This window comes from Eupeodes corollae, chromosome 1, assembly GCF_945859685.1.
Source record: "Eupeodes corollae chromosome 1, idEupCoro1.1, whole genome shotgun sequence".
Taxonomy (NCBI): domain Eukaryota; kingdom Metazoa; phylum Arthropoda; class Insecta; order Diptera; family Syrphidae; genus Eupeodes; species Eupeodes corollae.
This window is the reverse complement of record NC_079147.1, coordinates 164,491,838-164,504,859: the sequence shown is the minus strand read 5'-3', so window position 1 is coordinate 164,504,859 and position 13,022 is coordinate 164,491,838. Positions and strand designations below refer to the sequence as shown.

General features: G+C 36.9%; 1 protein-coding gene across 1 annotated transcript in view; it reads right to left on the bottom strand.

The window, feature by feature from the left end:
• Positions 1-216: 216 nt before the first annotated feature.
• The window catches only part of LOC129939525 (neurogenic locus protein delta), a 41,109-nt gene continuing 28,303 nt past the window's right edge, over positions 217-13,022 (bottom strand). The window contains exons 4-6 of the mRNA XM_056047565.1: positions 12,121-12,369; positions 7,388-7,442; positions 217-2,763 (exon numbers count right to left, since the gene is read on the bottom strand). Coding sequence (XP_055903540.1) covers positions 999-2,763; positions 7,388-7,442; positions 12,121-12,369 — 2,069 coding nt within the window. The 3' untranslated portion in view covers positions 217-998. The remainder of the gene's footprint in view (positions 2,764-7,387; positions 7,443-12,120; positions 12,370-13,022) is intronic.

The following is a 13,022-nucleotide window of genomic DNA, read 5'->3' as shown; positions in this document are numbered from 1 at the left end:
AAATATATAATATATATGCATGGGTTTTTCTATGTACAAATTTAAAGATTCGATAGGTACACATTCATGGGGATTTGTTTGATTCGCTTCTTTTTGTTATTTTGTTGTTGTTTTTGTTTTTCTTAATGACTATGAAAATATATATATATTTACTTTATATAATCAATTATCGCACACTTAAAAAACTAATTTTATTTATAGTCACGTTGGTTTATATTTTGTTTTTTGTTTTTTTAAATATTTAACTCATTTTTTTAATTTTTTTTACAGTATTTTGCCGCTAAGTCTAGAAATTGTCCATATTTTGTTTTTTTCTATAACACAATCTTTTGTTACATCATCAAATAAATTACTTAGTTACTAAAGCTAGGAATTGACTGGAGGTCGAAATATGGTTGAATTAAGCCAAAAATGTCTGTTGAAGATATTTCGAGATAAAATTTGAAGAATTAAGTTTCCGATTCAAACCAATATTTCGTCGCTGTGAATCGAATGCTTTGTAACCTGGAAAAGTTTACTTTTCAGGAGAAACAATGAAGTATTGAGGACCAGATTTTAAGGCTAAGTAGTTGTTTTTCATTAGAAAGCTTTTTAATTAAAAATAAACTTTTTTGGGTTAAAAATTATTCGATCTACAGCGACGGTTTAATATTTAATCACAGTCTGATCCGAGCTTAAGTGGAGAGATAATTTTTTAAGATAAGATGAATTATTTTGGATAGCAAATGGTTTAAGGAAAAACATTTTATATCTACAGTCAGTCAGCGATTAATTTAAACACATTTGTTTTAAATAAATTTAACTTATTTAAGGTTAAAATAAAGAAATTCAGTAAAAAGTGTAGTTTTTTGTTTTTTTTTTTGTTTAAGTAGTAGGGATCAGGAAGGTAATACTTAGGCTTACAAATGAAAACATAACTACACACATGAGATGAGGGAACTATAAACCTTCAGTTATTTTTACAATTCTAATATAAAAAATATTTTTTTATTGGATAACTACATATGGGGGGTCCCACAAACGACAGTTCGTTGATTTTGGGATGACGCCGCCGCCGCCGCCACTGACGCTGGCCACCTTTGACTGCAATACGCTGAATCACCCAGCACTGATATTCTTTTACTGCTTTCCTGCTGGAGCATGTATTCTTTGGTTGTAGGCGGACTACTGAGTATTTGTGATGCTCGATGCATCAGTGATGGATCTGTGTTAAGCTGTTTTTGTGACTTTGCTCTAGCCAGCGGTGTTATTGTGCCAATGAAGCACTCACTGTTGGCGTTATTATTGTCACTGTAACCGGAGATTACACCAGCGCCATAGAGACTAGTGTTCATAAGACAATCCTCACCGACGACGCCACCACCACCACCGCCACCTGTCACACTCGCCACATTGTTGACACTTTTGTCCCAGGTATTTTTGATGATGTTGGGATTGGAGCTGTCGAACGCCAAAGCACTGCTTGATGTACGTTTTGCTGAGAGTGTGGCAGCGCCACAGCCACCCATGCCAACGACTCCGCCAATGCCTCCCATACCACCCATACCGCCTCCGATTCCATGACCATTGTGCATTCCGTTAGCGGTGGCGTTTTGTTCGTTTTGTTTTCTGGCTTCAGCGTCGTCTTTTTCCTGGGCACGCTTACGTTTGCGTTTCATACAAATAACAACTGAGGCAGCAATGACGGCAACCACTGGCATGGCAACTGAGAGGATGGCTATTAGGACCACTTGACCGCTGGTTAGCCCGTCACTACGTGGTCCTTGAGGATTCGCTTCGTATTGTTGAGCATTGGGCGAGACTTGGTTAAACGAATCTTCTTCACACTGTTTGCCGCGGTAATTATTGGCACAGAGGCATTGATAACTATTGACTCGATTTACACAGGTTCCTCCATTACGGCAGGGTTGTACCAAACATTCATTAATATCAACACTACAATCTTTTCCTGTAAATCCCGCTCGGCATATGCACTGGTAGTCGTTGTTAAGATTTGTGCAGCTTCCTCCATTGGCACAAGGCTTTGTTAGACAGAGATCGACCTTTTCACCGCAAACCAAACCAAGATATCCAGGTACACATTGACAACGGAATTGATTAACCATATCTATACAGGTTCCTCCATTTAGACAGGGATTACCTTGACAATCATCGATGTTCTCCTCGCAGTGTTCCCCGGTGAAGCCGGACAAACATTGGCACTTGAAGGAATTTTCCGAAGTGCTGCTGACCATACAAATACCATTATTTTGACAGGGATTTGGATTGCAATTGTCCACGTGCGTTTCGCAATGAATTCCACTGTACCCATATGGGCACTCGCATTTAAACCCCGATTTGGTATCCCGGCAGTTTCCTGTCTTGCAGGGTTTGTCCATACACGTGTGCACTTTATCCTCGCAGTGTCGTCCTGTCCAACCTTTACGACAGTCACATTTGTAGCTGTTGTTTGCACTATCATCGGAACAGCTGCCACCATTCAAACAAGGCTCATACTCGCAGGAAGTAACAACGGTCTCGCATTCGGTGCCATTGAATCCAGGCGCACACTTGCAGGTGTAAAGGCCTTGTCCCGTATTAAAGCAAGTTCCTTGATTATGGCAGGGTCGATGGTTGGTGCAGTAGTTGAGATCTTGGTTACAAAACAGACCACCCCAGCCTTCATCACAACGGCACTCCCAGGGTGCGTTGCATGTTCCGTGCACACATCCAGGATAGGGTTCGCATTGATCGCATAGTGGTCCCTTCCAGCCAGAACTACATCTGGAAAAAAAGAAGAAAACAAATATTTAATAATAAGAAATTTAAAAAGCTCCCTAAAGAGCGTGTAGTTTGCAAAAACAAATTAAGACAAGGGTGAGACCTGAGAGGAGCCGAGAAGAGCACAGTGCAGAGCAGATTGCACGCCAAAAGACCCCCAGGGGAGCACTTAGAAGAAGGTGCAACATAACAAGACGACAACAATAACAACAATAAGAAGCAACAAAATCAAAAAAGTGAATGTGGGTCCACCGCGCCGAATGGCAAGAATGCAAATAAGCTAACTGGTACTGATACGATACTGGTATTGGTGTCGTAGTGGTAGTGGCACTGGCTGACTTGAACTGGCACCGGTTGTTGGAGGCTTTCGTTTCGTTGGCTGGTGCCGGCGGCTGTGGGACGCCGCGCCGCTATAGTCGCACGTAGAGTGCATAAGCCGAGCATGCTGTATGCTGTGTGTTTGTGTGTGTATTCCTAACTGTCCATCGCCAAGCAACCTGGAAAACTAAAATACGAACAGGTGATATGACGACGACGGCGACGAAGATGGATGAGAGTGCTGCTTTCTGCTGCTGCTGCTGCTATTTTTGCCTCGAAAATATAATCTGCTTGTCTTCTTTTATCTCTTATTCTTTTTAAACTGCCTTTCTTATATATATGTAGTTTTATTATTGTATTTTTCTTTGATTGTTAGTTTTTTTTTTCTTCTTTGAGTCCCCATCCCCAAACGTAGTGATCGCGCGTACGTGCGCCGTGTATGTGATTATATTTGCGAACAATTTTTCTCACGCTTGGCTTCTCTTAAGCCAGCGCTGCGCTGCGCTCAGCCCCAAAACAACCAAGAAATCTTAAACAGCACAGAACCGGCTTATTGTGTTTATAATGAAGCCACCGAGCCACGCCGCAACGCCGCCTCGCCGCCACTACAGCCGATCCGATCCGAACCAAGCTGAGCTGGGTTTGAGTTAAGTTGAGCTGAGCTGAGGAGGAATAGGTATCTTCTCTAGAAGGATGTGCGATGATTATGGTAAAGAAATTATGATGTATGCAGACTTGATGATGCACTGGATAAATATGAGAAATCAAAGGCGCAGTCAGTTTGATGAATAATTGGTTCTTTTCTTTTTCTAACATAGGTTATGTAGGTATAGAAGTGCGACTATTGGACATGTGTCAAGTCCTCGAGAAGTCAAACATTATACACAAAAGTTGGTTCTCCTCTTATGTGGTCAACAGGGGCAACATATAGATCCTATTAAGAATCAAGAATACAAATTCCATACAATTTATGTTACCTTACATTATTTTGACATGTTTCATGTGCCTTAAAATGACCAATCAATTAGCTCTACAATGGAATTTCAGCCTCGAATTCTTTAAGCTACCAACTAAATACTCTTTTAAAGCTTAAACGAATTAAAAAACTATAAAATATCACTTCCAAAATAATATTAAACTCCCTTCAATGGATGTACAAAAAGTTTGTGCGTCTGTCTTGCCATAAATAGTTATGTCGATCGAGCTTACGTGCTACTTTTTTAATAGCTCGTTTTTTTTTTTAAATTTCAAGTGTGCACACATAAGGAAGGTACATTGAGCTTCATTTTATGAACCTTAAGTTTCTATGACCATTATTTGTTGTTTTTGTTGTCTTATATTTTTAACAAACAATAAGAATACAAATATTGCTGATGATTATATTGGTGGTGGGACAATGAGTGAGGTGGAGTTCTTCTCTTAATGGATCTTCCTCGAAGTCTTTTATGGAATCGAAATCGACAGACGTTTTGAACTAGAACAATTGCGGGTGATTAACCAACTGTCCCTCCGAGCTTGAAGCTTCAAGATTCAATTGAAATTGAATAGATCAAGAAAAATACCGTTGATTCATTCTTCATTATAGCCTCTATTTTATATTTATCCATGGGACGTTAAGACGCAAAGACACAACTGTTGAAAGGTAACACTATCATAAACATTTTGCGCTCATTAACATTTCGGGTGGCCTCTATGAATATCAACAAAAAAAGTGATTGGAATAAGCCTCAAGGCAAATAAAAACAGAAGAAGAACACAACGAGTAGAACAAAATCTGTTCCTATCAAAAGAAAAGGTATAGTGTGTGTGGCTTACTCTGTGTGACCATAGCCATTGACAAGGTTGCACGATCGCACAAGAAATGTTCTTTTCCTAAGAAAAAATTCTTTCTGAAACTGAATTTCCAATCATCATCGAATCGAGGTTTGTCGCCAAAGCGCGATCGTCACTCTTATACTTATACTCACACCCAGGCCCAGAGCCAACACAATATACAACAATTGCCACCCTCCTCCCAATGTTTCTTCAATGTCCCAATGGATTATATTAGGTATATTGTGGTATGTCCCAGTCCATGTCTTCAGTATATCTTCACAACACGATGGAAGGTTTGTCCGAAAAACCAAAAAGCAAAATACAAAATTTAATTCACGATGTAATGTGTGGGAATGTTTTATCAATTCCAAGCATACACTTATGCTTCCAGAATACGAAAGTTTATGACATTGTTTTATGAGGTCTGCTTTCGATCGTTTTTAAGGTATTATTCGACGACTTTGCGACGTCGTCGTCGTCGCTTGTTGTCGTCAGCGACGTCTACAGCAAAGACGATGATCAGATGACAACTACGGCAATCACATGGTCATATGGTGTTTTTGTGCTATGGTGTATGGATAGTGTAAGGCTGCTTAGGTACTACCACGTTTATATTCTTTTTCCTTCTATTCATGTTGATGGAAACATTTTGAGGTTGTTTGTGCGTTTATGCGATTAAATTCCAGGACCAAATTATGATGAATTGCAAGTTTGTATTGCCATGTTTTTGATAATTAATGTTCGACTTCGGACAGAGGTGGTTTTGACTAAAAAATTAGATCTCGATGTATAGGGTTGGAATTGCGTCACTTGTTTGTTTTATTGGCACAAATGTGACCCTTGTCAACTTAAAAAAATTAATATCAAATCAGTTGTCACGATCGGTATGTTCGAAATATGAACAAAGCTATTTGGCAAGTTCAATAGCCCATCGTCGGTCGCACCGTTTCAATAGAAATTAGATATTTAGCGCGAGTCAATTTTAAGTTAAAATTGGCAGCAGTTAATTATGCGAACCCGATCAATGTAAAATTTGTAATCAATATTCTTGGTAAATGATTTTTGAGCAATTTAGAATGCAGCCATTTTTAGAGTTCTTAGGGTCCTTGCTATTACATTTTTTACTTGTCCTGGGAAAGTTTTTTTACATTACTCTAGAATTTTAAAGGCATCCATTCTTTTTGTCGAATACATTCATTCATTTGAAGGAATGAGGCGCTGCACTCTTCTCTTACTATACTGACTCATTTCTAAAGTAGGGTCAAGTTCCATCTTCAGGCATTATATTATATGGATGAAGGTCCGAATCCGAAGGTAGTGTATGGAGCACAAATATTGATGACGAAGCGCTCTGGTGTTTTGTAGGTATATCAACCTGCAAAAATTTAAAACCTCCCCAAAACAACAATCCATTAAAAAAGAGCAAAAATAAAAAATTAAAAAAAAAAACGAGAACCGAAAGATAAAACCTGAACACATCGTATTTTAGTGTTGGTTTGTGGGAAAATTGAGAATGCACTAAGCAAGCAACACCAAAAAGGCATTCTTCTTCTTCTTCGTCGTCTTCATCATCATGGAGCAATATGTAGCTAGGCTCTGGAGGTCTGAAGCTCGAGAACTGGCATTTTTGCCCTTTCCTGCTTGCTCGTGCAGTATATTTTTTTTTATTATTGTTGTTCCTTTGCGCGTTTGGTTCCGATTTTCTCGTTTTCCATTTTCGTTTATAAAGTTCTTTTTGGGCAGATTGTTTTGTTTTTGTTGTTGTTGTTGCTTTTTTCTGGCTAGATATTCCTCTATTTTTCAGAGCTCAGTTTCTGTGATTAAATAACTGCTGAAGGTGTGTCGTTGTTTTCGCCTTCCACTTCGACGTCTTCGTTGTCGTTGCCGGTTCATGTAGTCGTTGTTAGGAATCTCTGTTCGTCGTAATGTTGTTCCAAACCGGGGGTCGGGTGGTGTGCTATATATCAGAGGGGTAAATGACTGGTGGTGTTCTGTGCGAGGTGCCATTCAAGCCGGTGTATACTGTGCTTACTAGCAATTGAGGCTCATCAGGTAACTTCGTGCAATGCAAGCTAATTTATTATGCAGTCAGGTTCAGTTTCTAGGTTTTCTATATTCTCAGACCAACAGAGCAAGTCTACAAAGGGAAAATGGGTTCCTCAAAAGCTGTTCTTTTTTTCACAACCGTTGGAAAATTTTATTGTTTAATTTTCTTAGATGGTCTGAAATTTAATTTACATTTGTCATTTTTATTTCGCACATAACATTTGTTGATAACACGCATCGGATTAGCCGCCAAACGACTTTCTTTTTCACCATCATGCTTCTACCTATAGCTTACCATCAAGCTTAAGTGGGTGGGTTTGGGTTTGCAATGTATAATATTAAAATAAGGCGGTGGTCGGGTGAGAACTAGGTTGGTCAGTTCGTGGTAGTGAACGTTAAAATATTTTTATATAGGTCTTATGTTAGGAATAGATAGGTATATACTTACTGGCAAGTATTGGGCTGGTCACATGTTCCGTGTACACAACCTTTTTTGCAGCGTGCTGTAAAGAGAGGAAGCAAATAATCGTAATTAATAATTTTATCTAGACATGGCAATTGAAAAAAAAACACACACACACACAAAACGGGTTATAAATATCAATGAAAAAAGAAATGGGCACATAAAAGAATCTATGAATGTCAAATATGCAAACTGTTGATCTTTAAGGTTCTTGAAATTAGACCAGGGATGATATACAGTGACTGCCAAAGCAAAAGGACTACTTCTAATGTGTTAGGAATTCTTTATAGTGGCAGATATTTAAAGTCTAATATTGGTATTGTCCTATTTAAAGAATTTTGTACAGGTACTGACTTCAAAACAATTAGACATTTTCTTGATACTGAAACATTAAAATACCGTAGGTATAAAGGTTTTATCAAATTCTGTCAAAGAATGTCAAACCATTACCTATTTTAAATGTTCTTATCTTTCGAATCAAAATATCAACCTTAACGATTAAGCCATAAAAATAATCTTAAATCTTTTATGAATCCTTTTTTTTCCTTCTCATTATCGATTATCATCGCTCAATAAGATTATTTAAAAAAAAAAATCCCAAATCCCCACAGACAAAGAAATTCCAAACAAAACATTTCGATGAAATGTGAATTAATGATGTGATGGGCCAGTTTTGAAGACTCTTAACAAAACGAACAAACAAACAAACGAAAAAAACAAAAATTAAACTGGTCACACTAAAGATACAAAAAGACAATCTTATATATACAAAAAATCAAATCAAATCCAATCATAGCCAATGATATAATAATAATAATAAAAATATATAAACTACAAAACTGATTTTCTTTGTTGTGTGTCTTTCGTTCTTCTCCTTCAATCAAATAGTAATTATGGCTACTTTGATTCCTCTTTCACTATACTTTGATCAAACTCTCCTGTTGGTAATAATCTTGTTCTTTATTCAAATTAAGATCGATTCATTCATTCATAAACCAAATAATAATAAAAAAAAAAACAATGTGTCATCGTCACTCTATCATATTTTCGATTAAATCTGAGAAAATAAGGGATTTGTATGACCACTCTACATCACTACACATAAATACCTACATAGAGATCTGCCCCTGGAAATGGACCTGGTCTTCACCACGCACCGGGCTCTCGAGTTCACCGGACGGCAGACAGATTATACATACATAAAAAAAAACTTAACGTCAGCGGTAAATATTTTATTAAAGACCTTTAAGACGTTATGGGTTCTCTCGAGGCTATGAGAAAATCTTCCCACGCCACAGCCTGTTGAAGAAAGGCTCAATAAACCAAGCTAAACCATAAGAGAAGCAAAGTACAACACATATGTGTAGTGGTAATTGGTAGCATGATTGTGGGTAAAAGAGAACAAATGAACAAGCAAAGGAACGAACGAACGAACAAACATATGGCTTATCCACATCAGGGATAGCTCCAGCTCCAGCTTCAACTCCAGCTCCATAAACCCTACCTGCTGTATTTTGTGAATATTCAACAGATAGACGATGCCGCTTTACCTTGTCTTACTATAATACTTCTCTATACTAAAACATATCTTCCACAATCGAATACCTTCCTTTTTGGATGGTCCTTTTCTATATATATAAAGGTACCTTTGTACCTGCGAGCTGTGAGTAGATCTGGTCTTTTTCGTCGCGTCTCGGATTCCTTCCTTCGTTCGTTTCCTCTTGTGCGTGTTCGTTCGTGTGTTTGGATAAATCCCTATTCGAGATTGAGAACCCTTCTTTTAACTTCTTCTTTTGGGATTCCATAAGGCTGATGCTGGTATTAAAGCTGATGGTGATGGTGATGATGGTGGTTCCTTAAGATACCTGTTTTATTTTTTTTTGTAGTCTTCTTTTTTCCATATATTTATATTGTTTAACGATGGCGGATGTTGATTACACCTTGTTTGAGGAGATGTTCCTGTTGGGGCCTTCCATTTTAGATAGACGAATTTTTCGTTGCTGGATAAGCACACTCATTTGGAACGGACATTCTTAAAGACTTTTTTTTTTATTCCGAGTGGTGCGTGATCTTCATCTTTCCCGTTTTGTCGAAGGATCTCTCGACAGGGACATATTATCCAAAAAAAAAGACAGACTCTTCATAAGACCAGCTGCCAAATTTATGTGAACCAATTACGTGAAGTTCGTTCAGAGGCAGAAGAAATAAAAATAAGACCAGATGAATTGGCAAGATGTGTTTAGCTTTTAGGTGAAAGTGTATCTATAGAGATCCTTTCGATATTCACTTTCAAGATCAAAAAACTATGGGAGCGTCTCGTCTGTGCCTTCAACTCACGATCTTGTTTACCTCCCACTATCTCATAGTTCTTACATTATTTTAACTCGACTTTACTGATGGTTAAAGTGAAGCAGCTACAAGATTAAAGAACGTAACCTTTATCGGCGCAATGTATATCATTCATGGACTGCAAAAGCAATGCACAGCCTCTTTAACTACCTACCATCAGAAGATCATCGCCGAACAGAATTAAGTATGAACTTATAGGAAGGTAGGTATATATTTGAAGATAGTATAAAAGTAGTTATTGTTGTTGTTGTTTTAATTCTGTTGTATCTTTCATCGTTTTCCATCGCTCTTGCTAATACTTTTTTGTATTCATGAGCTACGAATGCATGGGAACATTTTTCCCAACTCGGTTGGATAAGATGATGATGATGATGATGGTTAAAGATTTGCTTTTTGATTCTTGACCGTGGCATACATATTTTTGTGTGGCAGTTTTCTTCTGTGCTGTTCGTTCTTCCTTCTAAGTTCTGGTCTTTCATGTCTGAGTCTTCTCAAAATGAACATCTGATGGGGTTTTGGACTTCTCTTGTTCCTTTTTTTATTTTTGCACACACAAAGATTAGTGGATGGATGGATACACCATCACCAATAATTTCGATGAATGATGCAGCAGGAGTAGCAGCTAGCAGCCAAAGAAGAAGAAGCAGAAGCAGCAGCAGCAGAAGTTCAAAGCATTTCATTCTCAACTTTAAAGAGTGTGGGGGAATTGTGGAGAATAAAGAGAGAAGAAGACGGTTTCGTCCTAAAAATACTTAAACCCCAATATACAGAATCCATTTGAGCACATTTTTGTAATGAAAAGGTATAATTTTCTTCTTCAGTGCTCCTCTGTAGTCTTCCTGCGTCTCGTTTGTCGAATAATTTCGTCCGGTTTGATCATCTTCATCTTTTTCTTCTTCTTTTTTTTTGGAGAGTTGATTTTTCGGTTTTGGAAAAGAAGATTCAAAGAAAAAAAAAAGTTAAAAAACCAACAACAACAAAATTTACCAAGTGAAAAGGAATTTCTCAGAAAATTCCCGCTGCGCCGCGCCTCCGCCGATCAAACTACCGCACAATGATAATGATACTAATAATAATGACGATGCGATGGTTGGTTTGGTAAGCTGGTGGTATGCTGTTGCTGTTTCTGGTGGTGATGGTTGACTATATGACCAGGAAAACAGTCTCTCAAGTATTTTCAAAACAGGTCTTGGAAAGGAAGTAGTAGATTTGATTCAGATTGTGTGTGATTGTTTTATGTTTTCAATTGATTTTAAATTTCATTTTATTTTGTTCGCCTTTCCAATGATGTACCTACTCGTATGTTGTATCTATATTCAATAGTTTTTTGATTGAAAGCGGATTGTATGTAACGCCAGCAGCAGCAAATAAAATAAGATACAAACAAAAAAAAAAAATAGGGAAAAGATACTTGTATCATTGAATCCTCTCTATACCATCATCAGGGAAGGAGACGAGTGGACACACAACAGGTGGTTTTGTATACTTTAGTCATATGTTTGTAGGTGTAGGTCGATGCGATTGCAAAAGCCCAGCTCAAGTTACAATACCTACAATCTGGTTAAGAAAACAATACAAACCACCATTGAAAGTGTGGCAGTACAAGTAAGAAAAACAAAGCTACTGATATTTACTACAAGAATAAAAAGTATCTCCACAGAAAATCTATACCTATAACTTCAGAGAAAAGTTTATCTCATTGATTTAAATAGGGCTCTGGAGTCTTTGCCACACTCTTTAAGGTTGAACTAATTGACAATTAGATAAAACTATTGGTGAACATTTTCCAAAGAGGTCCAAAACTTATGTTAATGTAAAGAAACATTCAAAAACTGTCACTAACAATTACCTAAAGGTTATTCTTCTAACATCTTTTTGATCATTTACGATATTCAAGTCCTTCTTAATCGATTGATCATAATCATTTATTTTATCAGTGTGAAAATCGTATTAGCTACAGCTTTGACAAATGTAAATAAATATAAGCTTCTTAAGAATCACAGAATGCACATAAAAGTTACAATTTTGTTTCTTCAAAAAAAAAACAAATTCAAATTGTGACATGTGCTACTTTTTTAGTTGATAATATTTAACGTCATTATTTCAATAAACTCTACTAATGTGATATGTAACATTTTCATAATCCCTCAAGATTTATTTAACATAACAAAACCGAACTTAACCTTTTCATGAGGTAACAAAAAACACAATACCTAAGAACAAAATAAAAAAAAATCTCTAAATCGGAACATTATTGACCACAAGCACGGTGGGCTACATAAGTTTTGGGGTAGGGCTTGAGCTTTTGCCTGAGTTCTTTTTTAACTTCTTCATAAATAATAACTTATATAACATTTATTTTAACTTACGTTTTTGACAATAATCATCACCCCATCCGGATAAACAAATTTTTTCACCATTTTCCGAACATGTATAATGACCGAATTGATCATCACGCGGACGACATAAATTCGCACAGCCAGCGCCATAATAATGTGGATCGCATGTTACGCGAAAATCATATTCAAACCATGTGTATGGTGCTTCGGATTTATTGGTTTTCCATTCTGGTGAAACTTCTAAAACCTGTTGCACTGATAGTCTTTGGATTAATAGACCTGCAAAGAATAAGAAAAGATAAGAAGTTAGAAAAATTAATTTAATCATTAGGAATAGATCTATATAAAAAAAAAATATACTTAAGAAAGAGGATGAGATACATAATTTATTCATTAGATAATGGTTAAGTTATTGTAAAAAGATGTAAAAATTATAAATTTTGTGACTCACAGTTTTACTGAGAGATAGAAAGAGACAGTTACAATGCACAACACATGGGACATGCAAAAGTTGTTAATTAGATGATTATTAATGTAAAAAGCCTTTTGTGTCAAGCCTTTTGTGTGGTGTTGTGAGAATATTTTTATTTCGTTAAGTTTATTATTAGTTGGTATAGCATTAATGGCATCGAGAAACACGCGACTTAGTTAGATTTATTTTAACTTCATCTAAGGTATAACCTAAAGATACACACACAAACCTTGAGAGTTATCCAAATGACCTAGTTAGATAGTGTGGTGTTAATTGGGACGAATAGGAAGTTTTTATGATGGTTTTAATGAGGCTGGCTTTAGTTGGAAACAGGTGTCGTCTTTCGTTAATTGAAGTTGAACTCTTACTTCGAATTTTAAACCAAGGTCTATATTGCCTGCATTGGCAAAATGTGTGTGTTTTAAGTAAAAGTCGGCGGGCTAAACGATTATTTCATCAA